Below are 15,297 nucleotides of genomic sequence, written 5' to 3'. Positions count from 1 at the left end.
AGATTCTGATCATTTCCACAAAGCTTTTTTGTAATGAAAAGCAATGTTTGGGTTTATATTGCACTGAAAACTAATCCTGCTTACTGTATACTTATAAATATGTTATATCTCTGACATTATGGCACATGGTTGAAGAACAGTTTCATTTAATCAACAAACAACATATGTATACTGCAGTAATACCAACAAAAGAATCTGAATTTTAGGGGGTTGAACAAAAAGCAGCATATATATATAGCACACTGAACTTAATACAGAACTCAAAAAACAACTGGTGCTACAAACATTGTGCAATAACAAATAAATAGTACAGACAAAAAAAGATTTTTACAAATCTTTTACCCTGCGGCAGACCTCGTTTGTAAATTGTGAGCAAGTGGCGTCGCCCCCAAGATCTTTTGTGCGAGATTTCTTTTCCTTAATTGCATCAAAGCAAGCTTGCTCAATGCGTCCAGCGTAATTCATTTTGCCCAAATGTCGCAGCATCATTATAGCAGACAATAAAAGTGCTGTGGGGTTGGCTAAATCTTTTCCAGCAATGTCAGGCGCTGTGCCATGAACTGACTCAAAAAGGGCAGTTCCATTAGCACCAATATTGCCACTGGGTGTCACACCAAGTCCTCCAATTAGGCCAGCACACAAATCACTCAAAATATCACCATACAGATTAGGCATCACAAGTACATCAAACTGCGATGGGTCTTGAACAATATTCAGACAAACTGTATCAAGATACATTTCGTTAAATTTAATGTCACGGTTCTTTTCAGCAGTTTCGCGACAACATCGTAGAAAAAGGCCATCAGTCATGCGCATGATGTTCGCTTTGTGTACCACAGTGACAGTTTCTCGGCCGTTTTTTCTTGCATAGTCAAAAGCAAACTCTGCCACTTTGCGTGAGGCTGATTCGGTAATAAGCTTAATGCTCTGCACTACTCCATCAACAATTGCATGCTCAATTCCTGAATATTCACCTTCCGTATTTTCTCGAATAGTGACAAGGTTAACACCATCGTATGGTGTCTTGTAGCCTTCCAGAGAAACACAAGGTCTTACATTTGCGTATAAGTCAAACGTCTTTCTCAACATAAGATTCATTGATGGATGTCCAGCTGCTATCGGTGTACCAAGAGGGCCTTTTAAGCCCACTTTGTTTTTGTTGACTGAATCTTGTGCTTCAATTGGAATCATCCATTTTCCACCAGGTCCTTTCATGGCAGTAACATTTCTCTCTTCCCAGCTTATAGGAGCACCAGCAGCATCAAAGATCTTCATTACAGAATCTGAAATTTCTGGGCCAATTCCATCTCCCGGAATTAAAGTGCAAACGCGAGCTTCTTCAGTGGCAGGTGCGACAGAGGATTGACTGGCAAAGGTAGTTTTACTCCCAAGCATTGGCAGGCGAGGGGCAAGAGATCGAAAAAGTTTTGAGGCCATTTCGTAGTTTTGTGCATGAACATTAACAAATTAAGAATATAAGGGCTACATATGCTGCAGATAAACTAAATAAAATTGCGTTAGCGCACATATATATAAAATTGGACTTCCGTAGTTTATAAGTTACACAAATTCCTACTCTTGTCTACTGAGTACTGACAAGAAAAATATTGACCTCACTGACCCACGCGCAAGTACTTGTTTTCCGATTTTATATCCAATGAGAACACAAAAACTGTCCGAAAATCGTCCTATCACACACTATACGTGGAACAGCATGAAGTACAAGTATTTTTTCTTCTACCGTATTTAAGTCCATAATTTTTCTGTCAACAACTCAATTCAAAATGTACATTTACCAACAGATGTAAGCCGTAATTGTGACATCACAAGGCCAAAGGTTACGCCTGAGTGATTCTGGATGTCAACGTAACGCATCCTGTCACTAAATGCAGTCAGTTAATACTCAATGTACATCATTATCTTTGTTTTGTGTGTCATGCGAATCAACAAAAAAGGTAAACTGCACATACAAGATGAATCACAATTACTGAAGAACTCCTAAGCGATTAGCATCTACGAAAAGGAATTTAGACCACAGCAGGTAACATTTTAAACTTTTAATCTTCCTGCATTTTTTGCCTATAGCATAATACTTTCTACTTATTGATTGGTTTTTGTACTGGACAAGTTTGCTTGTGTACTATCAAGCGCTTTATAGGCATTTTTGTCAGTTTGTACTTTGTTGTTATTTTTTAAATGGTGCTAATATTAATATTTTTTTACTTTTTTGTGTGTATTTAGGCCAAAATTTTTTTAGAACTATCTGTTAAATAACTGTATACTATATCAACATTTCAAATCCGTTTTTCAAACACACATTTTATATTTACATATAATTGACTTTTTTCATGCAAATCAAGTTGCAATGACTCTGCAAAAACTTGGCATGGTACATGCGTTTAGGAGCAAAATTGGTGACAAGCTTTACACCATACCAGTTAAACTACAAAAATGTGCTTATTGTGTGATTCTTACCTTTCATTCAATTTCCCATAAAATAACGGTTAGGTTTCAGTGAATAAAAAACTGAAATGCTAGATAGAAATGTCAAAGTTGTATTAAATTCGAGCAGTATTCTTCAAGATATGGAATTTGATATGAAAGTATCAAAACATGAAAGAAGAATTTTGCAATACAAAATTACAACATAGATTTAAAACCAAATGACAAATTCTGACTCATGTAAAGTGATCAGCTGAAATGCCAGTGTAATTCACAATATCATATTACAGCTGTTGAATACTATGCCTATTGTAATCACAATACAAAAGGTATAGGTTTAAATTTAAATCTTTTGAGCCATTTGTTTCACTTGTCATTTTTCCGCAGACTCACCCGTTTGGGGTTTGTTGCACATCATCAGGTTTACACGTTTTTTATGAGATTGCATGGATTATATATTTCAGAGGAGCTCTTTGGATTTTTGTGATTTCACTATTTTGCACATTTTCTCTTTTCCACAAGATGGCGATCATACGCAACTTTTCTTGATTTTTAACCAATCATATGACACCACATAAGCGATAAACTGCCAGTCCGCGGAAACGCCAAGGGGCAGTGTAAATACTTTGAACCGATGCTTTAACCGGGAAGTCAAGGGTATAGGTGCCGCTTTTCTTTGCAACCAAACAACCTTTCCTGCGAAAATCAGAAAACTAGTCCGGTGTTTCCTAACCTCGTATCCGTGGCCTTTCAATAGTACGCAAGGGTTTTTTATTGCGATTATTTCATACCAGCAATGTCTTTGTTTATAGTTATTCTATTAATCGTTAAATACTTGATGGTAATGTTGCGATTATCAACCCATTCCAGACCCAAAAATGTTGAGAACCACCGAACGAGGCAAACCGGCCAAAAGTGGACAGCATTTTTGCCCTAAAAATTTTCTATTTGCAAAATGTGTGTAGTTTTCTCTTGGACGTTTACCATTGGACAGCTCGACAAAGAAATGGCGTAAGGCAATGTATAATAATTTTAACTTCCTGCAAAACGTAAGCGAAAGGTTGCAACAGCTCGACTGCTGCCAAATATAGCATTGCGCCGTGAGATATTGTATTCAGGAAATAATTGGTTCCCGTTTTGAATACGGGGAAACTGGACTCTCGGGCACACGCACTTTCGGTCACAGCCATTACCATAATCCAAGCCAAAGGAGTTTTCTAAGATGCTCACTGCATCATCAAATTTGCTATTATTAGACGTCTTTAGGATAATTTGGTTGGCGCAGTATTGTTTTTTTTTACCCGCGGACTTTTTTAAGCGCAACAAACTTTGGCTTTATATGCCCACGACCGGGTTACACATCCCGATGTGGTCGCGGGCCAAAATTTATCACTTATGTACGTCCCTTGCCACACCAAGTACCACTGTTTGTTTCATGTAAAACTAATATCGCATGCCCTTCACTCAACAAAACGTTTATCATTTTTCCTTACGTTACGAGAGACATTTGAAAAGAAAAAACTGCCCACGGGCGTCGTGTTGTGAACATTTGGCCCACGACAACAATACCAAAATCGACTTTGGCACATGGGTGTTTCAAATATTCGAAAAATTGCTATTGCAAAGTTGAAGTCAAAGCCAATTATTCATAGGCTCGCAATAACTAATCCAGTTCCGGGTAAATTACGTGTTAGTAGTGCCGGAATTTTACACAAAAAATGTGCCAAGTTAACATTGCATGCTGCAACAAACCACCTGACACGCCTAGTATCAAAGTTCGCTTTACTGCTGCCAGAATAAATATGTTGTCCCGTGACTACAGTTAACTAGCGTTCACCCTTAGCCACAAATAATTTGAGTTGCCTGAATTCAGACAAAAATCAGTTTGATCTGTGGCTTTGCAATTTTCAAGAACCCTGTAGTGTTGGAGTTTCTCTTTGGAGACGCGGTTTTGCGTATTCTGTACTAAAAGGTAGAATTTTGTGAATTCAAATATTGGCTGTTGCCATTTTTGTGTAGATTAAGAGATATAATCCTTTCTTGTTGTCATTTTTTGTCTCCAGTATTCTTTGTACCGGTACCGTTGAACCTAAACGATGGCCATGAGCTATAAACGGCCATTTCGCATGTATTACACCTACTATTGCGCCACACGCCTTGTATTTATTGTGTGGTGTAGTAACCAGACTTGGACAACTAGATAATTCGAGTTGTCTAGTTGGGCAAATTAGAGCAAAATGGCGGTAATTCTAGTTCTAATCTAATTTAGAATTATCGAGTAAGCTCTAATTCTAATTCTAATCTAATTCACAGTTTTCCCAAAATCGCTAGTTTGTCCAACGGCACTTTTAGGCATGTGATCTGAGCATGCATTTTTTAACCAAAGCGCACAAATCCATGCAATTAACAAGACCAAACTACATCACTGAAACACATTTATCAGTGAAATTTGGCACATATTTATATCGGTTCCAATTACCCGATATAAACGGCAAAAATGGATTCGAATCTAACTGGATTCGAATCCAAAGGATTCGTTATTCTACCTTGAACATCCCTATTTCAGATGCACTGAATTGTATTGTTTTAAATGTGCAAATCTACAAGTTAAAATTTGAAACAAACTAAAGTTGGTTGGCTTAAATCTAATTCTAGTTTAATTTCTAGATTTTGAGAAACTTCTAATTCTAATTCTAATCTAATTTGCAAAAAAAGGAGATGCTCTAATTTTAATTCTAATCTAATTTGAAAAACCGAAAAAAAATCTAGTTGTCCAAGTCTGGTAGTAACCGACCTACGTTTTAACCGGCGTTGTGCAATCTGTCAACCCACGCAAATCTTAACACAGACATGTTGTAAACTAGGTCGCAAAATTAAACCGTTCAGCCTAAATGCTAAGTGATGCTAGGTAGTAATTTGAAATGTTAGAAGTTAAGTGAGGTTTCCGTCAAAAGAAAATTCTTTAACAATACGAGCGATCTCTTTATTTTCACGTTTTTATGTCGCGAATTACGTCATAGCAGTCTCATCGCGAGAAGTGAATACTCTCTCGTCGGAGCCACTTGTTATTGTGACGTCATCCCTTTTTTCCCATTTCGCGAACAGCTGATTGCTCGCGCTAGCTTTATTGTTTGAACGGAAAAGTACAGCAGAGAGAGGAACTAGTTTTATGATAGTTGTGATATTCTTTGTCCTCGCTTGCCGGCTGAATTCAAACACGCTTGTTTACCTATCTTCGCCTGTTCCTAAATTCTTCTGTGCATTAATTTTGAGCGGGTTTTTGGTGTATACCTTGCGACCATGGAAAAAGAGGTGTGTTTTTGGCTTTGTTTTGATTCTGTGTTGCTATGATACTGTTTTTGTTTGTTTATTTATCTGATATGTCTATTTGCAACTGTACAGTCAAGTTTGAATTTTTTAGTAAAGGTATGGCAGTATACGTATGTATGTCAAACAAATCAAACAAAATGCAGTCCACCTGGTATTGTTTATTAGGTATAAATATTTATGTCAAGTATACTGCATTGTTATTGGGGGTAATGAACCGAAGTATATTAAAATAAAGTTCGGTGAATAAATATGTTTTTGGTTAAACATAGCTGATAGAAAAACTGTGTATGGAAATTAATGCAAAAGTATAAATACTTGCTAAAAGTTTTTAATATCAACTAAAAAAAACTTGATAACTATTGCATAGGTCAAAAAGTAAGTTTGAATTACTGAAGTTATGCAATGTAGTGCAAGTTTTTTACTGAAATGTCAAAAGCAACCTTAAAAATCAAAGTTTGATTAAATTGCACACGGTCATTACACATAAATATATCTAAAACAGAATAGCAGCAATTGTTTTGCATTTTTTTTAAAGTTAGGCATTTTTTGTTCATTAAGTTTCTAATTGTTAGCTCTTCAATTTTTAAATTAACTGTTTTGTTTTTACAGAAATTAAACATCCAAAGGCAATCATACAGCACATTTTCTCCAATGGCAGGCAACGAACAGAAACAACCATTGCTGAATGGCAGTGAGGAGAATGAAAATAAGTGAGTGAGAAAAAAAAATAACTTCCTGTATTATTCGTATGGATACGTTTTTGAAATGTAAACCAGTTCAACATGCTGTTATTTTGCTGACTTGTCAGATTAGGCTTTTTTTACTACTGTAGCTTTACTGATGGTTCTATACTTTACAGGCGCAGTGAAAAACCATACAATAACAATGAGCAAACTGAAGTTGATATTATGACTCAAGTGCCTGAAAATCCTCATGCAACATCGTAAGTACACAATAGAAAATAAATTTTATCAAGATATAACTTGTTTTTAACATTCAAATCAATTGGTTTGTGTTTAAGACAAACAAACTTGGCAATGTAAACAAATAAGTGTTTGGACTGTAATAACTTATGGCAAATATGTAATAACTGTATCAATTAATGTACCAATTGGTAAAAAGTAGTTTTTGTTTGTTGAGACAAATATTTATAGAATACATAAAAAACTCAATTGTTTTTTTGGAAATAGTGGCTAAACTTTCAAGCAGTGTTATATTTGGTTAAAAGTGATAAAAAGTCATATTAATGAATTACACTGCTTTTTAATCACACAAAACATATTATGTGTCATTTTCACAGTGATGCTGCAACCATGATGCATTTGCTGAAGGGAAACATTGGCACAGGATTATTAAGTCTTCCATTGGCCATTCAACATGCAGGAATCATATTTGGACCAGTGCTTCTGCTTCTCATGGCAATTATTTGTGTTCATTGTATGCGACTGTTGGTTAAATGCTCAAAGCATTTTTGCAGGTTAGTTGCTGTATTAGAAGTGTATTTTTGAAATTGCTACAAAAAGAAACATAAAAATTAAGATATAAAACCAGAAAAAAAGCCTGTTATTAAATTGATTAGATACATTGTAAGAAAACGAACAAAAGATTTTTAGTAACATACTTGAAAGTTGAAAATAAAACACTATATTTCGTCATTCCAAATAGTTTAAAACTTTTAATATTTTCCAAGCATCATTTCCCTCAAAAATTATGTTAACAGCCTTGTTAATAACTTGTTTAATTGATATCCCAATGTTTTTGCCAGACAAGAAGGTGTTCCTTTTATGGACTACTCCACTGTGATGAAAATGGCAGCAAGGCACAGCCCAATAGTAAAATTGCAACAGCACGAGAATGCTGCCGGCACGCTGGTCAACATCTTCTTAATGATCACTCAACTTGGGTTTTGCTGTGTATATTTTGTGTTTATGGCCCAAAACATTCGCCAGGTAAAGTAATGCCATCTCGTCAATGATTAATAAAAACCATGTTACCAGTTTTTAGTGTTTGTAATTTTTACTGGTTTATCACAAATTCTCTTTTATTGCATTCTGAATCCCAAAACTATTGCATATAAATATATTACAAAAGTTAATCAATTTAACATTAAAACTAGTTACACGAAAGTATGTTAAATTGTATAGAATTGTTATTAAGTGTAATGATAATAATTTTCCAGCTGCAGACAGTGCACACTGTTTCGACCTATAAGGTCTCATCAGTGCAGCTGGTGACGAGAGATCGGCCGCATTGGCTAGTGTAGCCATCAAACGGCACTCCAGTTTGTGGTGATCAACAGGGTACAACCCCATACATCACCCAGTCTGTGCGATGCCACAACTGGGCATACAGCACAAATAAAACTGGCTCACAGTGGCCAAGCAACTGCTTGGGAACCACAGTGAAGTCGGCTCAGTGTCACAGTATCAATGTAAAAGCATATGAGCCAATAAATGATTGCAGCTTGTCATTTATTGGCTCATATGCTTTTACAATAATTTTCCAAGTTTGCTGATCCCAAATTAAAGCTTTTGTTAAAAATTGTTTCTAAAAATGACAGTAAAAATATTTTTATTTCTGTAAGTTCCAAGCATAGTTATTGTCTTTTTAGAATTGGTTAATTGCAAGCAAAGTATATTTTTATTTGACTGACTTTTTTCTGTTTTTTAGGTTGTCATTCAGTATTTTCCTAACAGCACACCAGGTGATAGAATATTTATGGCCATGCTCTTTGTTCCTATTGCCCTTCTTTCCTTTATTCGACACCTGAAAATCCTTGCATGGTTCTCTTTTCTTGCCAACATAGCAACATTGGTGTCACTGGCCATTATTCTTCGATATGTGGTTGAAGTAAGATTTTTTGACTAGTTATTGAAAATATCATTGCATTTATTCAACTGTTATGCTTTGTGAACAGTTTTGTAAATTTGTACATATTTTTTTAAATTTGGGAATAATTCAGTTTTATTTATGCAGTCAAAATGGAAGTGATCAGTTTTGTTACTTTATCAACAGGATCTTCCCGCATTCAACACAAGACCATATATTGCAAATGCATCAACAATTCCAATGTTTTTTGGCACAGCAATCTATGCATTTGAAGGAATTGGTGTGGTAAGTGTAATACACAGTAATTTTTAACCATTGCAATAAATTTTCATAAATCTCATATCAATTTACACTAAGCCAGAAACACTGAAGTTCTGTATTGAAAATGTGTATTGGATGGTAGACTGAATGTGAAGGCCCCACAATATAATATGTTTAATGTATTGAGGAAGTAGTTGGGCCGAATTGTTCTAGAGCTAGCATTGGCCACCAAAAAGTCCCACAGTTTATGTTCAACTTTTATAAATAGCCACAACTTTGCATCAACTTTTTCTATAGTGTGAAAACACCATGCAGTTCACCTCCTGGCCAAACCCGACACAAAGGCACCCTGATGGTACTTTTTATTGGAACGTAATATGATGGTGTATTTTCTAGATCCTTCCAATCGAGAATGAAATGCGGAACCCCAGTCACTTTCCAGGCATTCTCTACTCTGGCATGTCAGTTGTTTCATTCCTGTACATTAGCCTGGGAATAATTGGTTATCTGAAGTATGGAGATACTATTTGCGGCAGTATTACACTGAACTTGCCTGGAGCAGACCCGTAAGTTAAAAACTAAAAAAAAAAAATCATGCCTTTATCTCCCATTTTTCTGTCAGATGCTAGTTTTTGTCAAATTTGAAAAAATATGGAAACCTTTTTACACATGGAATTTCAATTTAACTTTTACTAAATTCAGCAAAAACTCTAGTAATGTTATTTTTCAGCTTTTGATGGACATAACCTAAATTCTGTCTTGTTTATCCTCCAATAAAATTATATTTCCTTAACATAGTGGCTCCCAACCTGTGGTTTGCAGACCCCATGCTTCCATAAAGTTCTTGAATAAATGTTAAAGGATTTCCAAGTTTCAAAATAGGGGCCCAACTGACTTGATAAATTTATAGAAGGGCTACATTACATGAAGTTGTGAACCACCATATTACACAGTCAAAATGACCATAGCTTTGGTCAGTGGTCTAATGATTATGTGCTGTAACAAATATCAAGCCAAGCAGAAACAAAACCACCCTGGGTAGTAACCTCAATTACATACCACAATGTGACTTTATCATCCTGTTCTTTTGTTACATAATCCACCGTTTATTGCACAGGCAAGCTGTTACATAGGTGCCTTCTTTTTTTCCCAGGTTATATCAGTCGGTGAAAATAATGTTTAGTTTTGTCATTGGAGCGACGTATGCCATCCAGTTTTATGTGCCCATGCAGATAGTGTGGCGTTATTTGAAGCGTACTTACAGGCCCAGCAAGGAACTCTGTTGGCAGCTTGTCCTGCGAACTACCTTCGTTTTTCTGACTTGTAAGCGAACCCACAATCCCTTATAGTTCAATTTGCACTGCTGCATGCTTAATAACTCAAACTTGTAGTGCTATGATGGGTTTTGGAAGTAACAAAATCATGACAATGTGGCTTGGTATATTGGGTTACTCCTGGTGGTGGTTTTTCTGCTCTATTTTGTGTTTCCAGATTTTTGACATTTCAAATCATTTGTTCATTGTATTTCAATTAGTTTGCGTAATTGCAAAACACATTGAAGTTTTATTGCCAATATTTTAACAAATTTTGGCCAACAGCAGCTGACTTGTAAGCTTAAATATGCTGGCAACATTCGTAAGTGGACAAAAACGCCCAGTTGGCGATGTTATACTGCACAAGAGTTTCGCATTATAACCAAATTCACTTGTAAAGAAACTTAAACGTTGTTGGTACGTAACAAGACGTAGAGTAGTCGACGAAAATTACCAGCATGCGCATTCGTGAAAAATATTTAGAAACTCAAATGACCACATGTCAAAAAATGTCCGGAAACACAAACGACCTTCACTAGCTCAAGCTAATTTGCTTTTCACTAACAATTCCTGTGTGCTTCTGTAGCTTGGCGCAATCTGCGAAGATCCTGTATTCTTTTGTGATCTTCGTGGGCTGGCTTATTCAGTTCTATGTGCCAATGCAGTTGGCGGGGCCTTGGTTAAAGAAATTTCGTTTTCCCGTCGCCGCCGATGCTGCTATGCGAATCTCACTGGCAGCTTTAACTTGTGAGTACGCAACATGCTTCGTTCTCTGCTTCTATGCTTTTTGTGCCTACATGACCTGAAATTGATGATCTTTTTTAACCAAGCATTACACTGCTGCCTGTGTTATGTCAAAATAGATTATTTTTGAATGGCTTGGTTAATATAATTACTTGCAATAATATCCTGATCGCGTGTTTTTAACATACGCTTTGTATGTTTAACTGAGTAATTGACGACAGTGTGAAACAACCTTGTACGGTTTGCGTATTTGGTGAACAGTATGGTGCATGTAAGCAGCAATAAAATACCTACTAACCAAGCTGAACAAAAAATAAAGAGGTTTGGCAAGACGTTTATAACCATAATTTTCGTGATTTAAAATCGATCTTGACCAAATAATATGCGCATTAGCAATTAATATGAGCACGTGTGTATGTTTTGCAGTGATTTTTAAAGCTTCAAAACGATTTATTGCATGCGTAACGTAGATTGCAGTGAAAAGTAGAATTCTGGTGTTTAACGTGTGTGCTATTTTGTTTAGTCGTGTAATATGATTGAGTGTCTAATAGTGATAAATTACAACTTTCATTTAACTTTGAGGTAATGCACCAAATCAAAGCGTTTTTTTAAACTTTGGCATATCACACTAAATTTTAGATGTACTTTTCTCGTTTGGCAATTAAAAACGGAAACAGTTGTTAAACCAGTTCGACCTTCGCATAATCTTTTAATCCAAAGCCCCCTTCTGCGCAAACCATAAGCCTTCTAAATTTACGTCCAACTATGCCACTGTCTAGCTCTAACAAAAACTTTCCACTTGCAATCAAGGCCTGCTTGCAATCGCAATTCCTAATCTCGGAGACTACATTGCGCTCATCGGAGCTTTCTCGTCGTCTTTCCTTGCTCTCATCTTCCCACCGATCATCCACATTCTCACTTTCTACTCACCGGCGAGTAACGAAATAGGGGAACCCCTGATCTATGACGAAAACAACAAAAGGTAGGAGATAGTCGTTTGCTATGTGCTGTTGGTGGTTGATAAGATAGATCAATGCAAACTGTAAAGCAATGTAAACGGTCCCGTTTTATTCTGCTACTAAACAAAAAGACTGACAGATTTTCTTTTAGTATCTTCTCATACAGTAGTATTTAATCCAGCACACAATTGTTCGGTTAGTCATCTTGGTCAGGCAATACTCATTACTCTGACACTATGATGCCACACTTAAGATTTGGTGACAAAATCTTGTATGCTTTAAAATCGTTGAGAGCGAACCAGTCTGTTACGAATTTCTACAAGTAAACTATGTGAAATATAAGAACGATTCTCGCGTTCAAACGTAAGTTTTTTTCGCGTATTATTATGCGTAGTCAAGGACACTTTCTGAGGACCTAGTAACAAATACTGTGGGCACTAAACTTGGCGTATGTTCCCTTATGTACTACTTGACTGTGTTTCCTATCAATATTTTCCAATCCTGTTTATATGTCAAGTACTACTGTATATCAGATATTCAGGAGATGTTTTTCCTGTCAATTTGTATAATGCAAGTGGTATTATGGCCCGACGAGATCTCGTTCACAATTACAGAACGTAAAATAACAGCAACAGCTCGACTGCTAACTTTTAAAACTTCACAATTTTTGAAAAATTGCATGTTAGGAATATACCTTTTAGAAGAAAAACTGAGAAACTTGACCCGTCGTTAAAGAGCTTTACAGATCTCTGGTTTAGTGGGAAGACAAAACTGATGTTAGTGACCCTGAATCATCGCAGTCCTTACTTGCAAGGAGATTTCATTAATGATCTTCTAATATTTGCAGGAGCAAGAAAATGTCAAAATTGACGATGATTAAGGATCTCGTCATAATGATTATCGGCCTTGTCGGTTTTCTCGCTGGAACGATTGTTGCCATTCAAAACATCATAAAAGACTTGGGCACAGACGATGACAGCGACAAATGCAGTGGGGGTGCAGGGGGGATCACCACGACAGCCCCCTATTACAACGTAACGACCCCAGCTTGGCACGGAAATCAAACAACTTCTTTTTCAACCCCAGGGTTTGTGTAAAATTAAGCGAAAGATTTGGTGTGGATAGTTACCTACGAGAGGTCTTTGTGGGCGAAGGGCACGTGCGGAAAAATATGGTTGAATCTGGCTCCATCAAGTGGTCAATTGTTCGGTGGCGTTTTCTTTTTTGTAAATTATTCGTAGCAATCGTTCGGTCACCAGTGATTTGTCATAGTTGATTTTGCCTTTTTTTCATGACGGTTGTGACAGTTGATTTGGTAGTTGTCTAAATCTAAACAGTTGATTAGGCCTTTTATTCCGCCACAACTGTACAGTTTTCAGATGTTTGTAGCGCATTGTAAAACAAAATAACCCGTTTAATGATTCCGATTTTACGGTTCTAATTTTTTAACAGTTCATAGAGAAAAAGTAAAGAATTTCATTTTTTCAATATTTTGAACGTTATTGAAACCGTCAGCGAAGATTTGCATTGATCGTCCGGTCCTCTCTATTTTTGATTTTCTCTTTTTTGTGTGTTGTGTTCTATTATAGTTTTTCCATAGAATAATTCAGGGACCCTAAACTAGCTGCTTTGTTCCTAAACAAACATATTTAATTCCTTCATCTTGAAAATTTTTAAAGATGAACTGTTTTTTCCTTGTTCCCAAAAGAAAGTTTATATTTATTCATGTACATTTACATGCTGCAAACGACTGATTGTAATTGTATGAAAAACATATATGCGCTGATGTTGTATTATGATTGTTCATCCAGTGCAATTGAAATGCTAGTACAATTGCAAGTATGTGTAAGAGTTTGCAAACAAATATGTACTGCTGTATACGTTGCTTTTAAAGCACTGTGGTAAAGATGTTGCATTTGCTTATAAAGCCTGCATCAAGACTCCATACATTCGCCACATTTTTTTAAACAGTTACAATAAAGCTATTCTATTTACAAGTGCATGGAAACAAACACATTGTAAGACAAAGATTTTCGAAAAAGGCCTTAATATTTACTGCTGCCTTTTGCGTGGCTTAAATTGCGAAAATTGAATTGCCTTTCAATGATTAATATATTGTGATTTACTACTTATATATTCCACGGTGTTGTTGTTTATTTTCAAAAAATGCCTTTTGTGTTTGTTGCATGTTTATGCTCGTTTCATTGTAGTACTGTGTGCAATAATAAAGGTTTTAACAGCCCGAACCAACACAAATGTAACATACTCCCATTTCACCCAAAAACAAAAATATTTTATGCCAAAATGCCCAACACATCCATAGTCACCACCCCTTCCACTTGTTTTTGCAAATGTTTTGAACAATTTTTTTGAATAAACAAAATTCACTTGAAAACTTTTCTGCCTTTTTTTGTTTAGTGAAGTGTGTTGAAAAAAAAAAAGTTTTTACATCCAAACCTAGCGCCTGGTTCGGTGTGGTGTTACGAAATCAAGGCAGGGCAAGCCAATTTTAGCATTTTGTAACCCCCTAGGAAAGGAACAGAAAAGAGTTTTAAAGTGGCCAAAATATTCTGATGAACATATCGCTTACACTGTATTAGGAACGTTGTCCAAGAAATTAAAAATATTTTTTTGATTAGAAAAAGTTCGTGCTTGAGTCATTACTATCAACATGTTGGAAAGTTAAAATATTCCGCCTTTGGATACGACGGAACAAAAAACTACTCAAGTTTACTCGCTGCAAATTAACGGAGTATAGTGACGACTCTCTGACTTGTGACATTTGCAACAACGTTATTGCGCACCACTACGAGGAAATTAAGCAAACACATTTGTCATTTACCACTGGTTATTTCTAATTTCCTTCAATAAAGTATGTCAAACGAAGTAGATTCATATAAACAACGTTAACTTGAATCATTAAAGACGAAATAAACTCAACTCAACGACAGTCTAACAAAATTATTAATCATATTGGTTATTGAATGAAAAACAAAACTTTTCAAGCAAAAAACTTACTTGTTGGATTTTGAACTCAAACAAGCAATGTTGATTGATTAATAAACCTTGAATGTTTGCAAAGGCGATTGGTTGTTCGTCTCCTTCAGTGCAATTTGCACCTCACATTGTGTTGTACAGGTCAACACTTACCACAACCATAGGCCTACCATACAATGGGCAACGAATGCCCTGATAAAATTATTCAAAAACAACAAACTATAAAACGATTAAAATAAACTTTCGATCTTAAAACGCAAACCCGTCTTTCCAGGAAAAAATGTCGGTACCGCGTCACTTGCCCACTTTACCACAAAATGCCTTACTGATTAAAGTAGGCAAGTTCAACAGAAAAACAGTGTATCATTTTTACTGAGCCCCGGACTTTATTTAATATGAAGAAGTTTACGAACTAATATGAA

At 36.0% G+C, this 15,297-nt stretch overlaps 2 protein-coding genes across 4 annotated transcripts; one reads left to right on the top strand and one right to left on the bottom strand.

The window, feature by feature from the left end:
* Positions 1-129: 129 nt before the first annotated feature.
* On the bottom strand, positions 130-1,569 carry LOC145238884 (isocitrate dehydrogenase [NAD] subunit alpha, mitochondrial-like). The gene has a single exon (XM_080102163.1). The coding sequence runs from the start codon at positions 1,435-1,437 to the stop codon at positions 328-330; it is 1,110 nt and encodes a 369-aa protein (XP_079958289.1). The 5' UTR covers positions 1,438-1,569; the 3' UTR covers positions 130-327.
* Positions 1,570-1,858: 289 nt separating this feature from the next.
* On the top strand, positions 1,859-14,273 carry LOC145238882 (proton-coupled amino acid transporter 1-like). 3 transcript variants are annotated; one of them, XM_080102161.1, is made up of 11 exons: positions 1,859-2,041; positions 6,382-6,482; positions 6,632-6,715; positions 7,073-7,249; positions 7,538-7,721; positions 8,443-8,622; positions 8,788-8,886; positions 9,259-9,428; positions 10,016-10,185; positions 11,730-11,901; positions 12,726-14,273. In XM_080102161.1, the coding sequence occupies exons 2-11, from the start codon at positions 6,424-6,426 to the stop codon at positions 12,973-12,975; spliced, it is 1,545 nt and encodes a 514-aa protein (XP_079958287.1). In that variant the 5' UTR covers positions 1,859-2,041; positions 6,382-6,423; the 3' UTR covers positions 12,976-14,273. The 3 variants fall into 3 exon arrangements, with proteins under 3 accessions (XP_079958287.1, XP_079958285.1, XP_079958286.1); XM_080102159.1 differs by lacking the exon at positions 1,859-2,041 and adding an exon at positions 5,563-5,754; XM_080102160.1 differs by lacking the exons at positions 1,859-2,041; positions 10,016-10,185 and adding exons at positions 5,564-5,754; positions 10,762-10,922.
* Positions 14,274-15,297: the final 1,024 nt, after the last annotated feature.

Source organism: Phallusia mammillata, chromosome 7 (genome assembly GCF_965637545.1).
Source record: "Phallusia mammillata chromosome 7, kaPhaMamm4.hap1.1, whole genome shotgun sequence".
NCBI classification, from domain to species: domain Eukaryota; kingdom Metazoa; phylum Chordata; class Ascidiacea; order Phlebobranchia; family Ascidiidae; genus Phallusia; species Phallusia mammillata.
Note: the sequence above shows the minus strand (reverse complement) of the source record. Positions and strands in the feature narration are given on the sequence as shown.

What these genes read in the sequence shown, in the direction of transcription:
- LOC145238884 (XM_080102163.1), bottom strand. Translation starts at nt 1,437, where the DNA reads ATGGCCTCAAAACTTTTTCGATCTCTTGCCCCTCGCCTGCCAATGCTT.
- LOC145238882 (XM_080102159.1), top strand. An exon ending in TGCTCAAAGCATTTTTGCAG is followed by an intron (nt 7,250 to 7,537) that starts GTTAGTTGCTGT and finishes TGTTTTTGCCAG; the next exon opens with ACAAGAAGGTGTTCCTTTTA. An exon ending in TGGCCCAAAACATTCGCCAG is followed by an intron (nt 7,722 to 8,442) that starts GTAAAGTAATGC and finishes TCTGTTTTTTAG; the next exon opens with GTTGTCATTCAGTATTTTCC.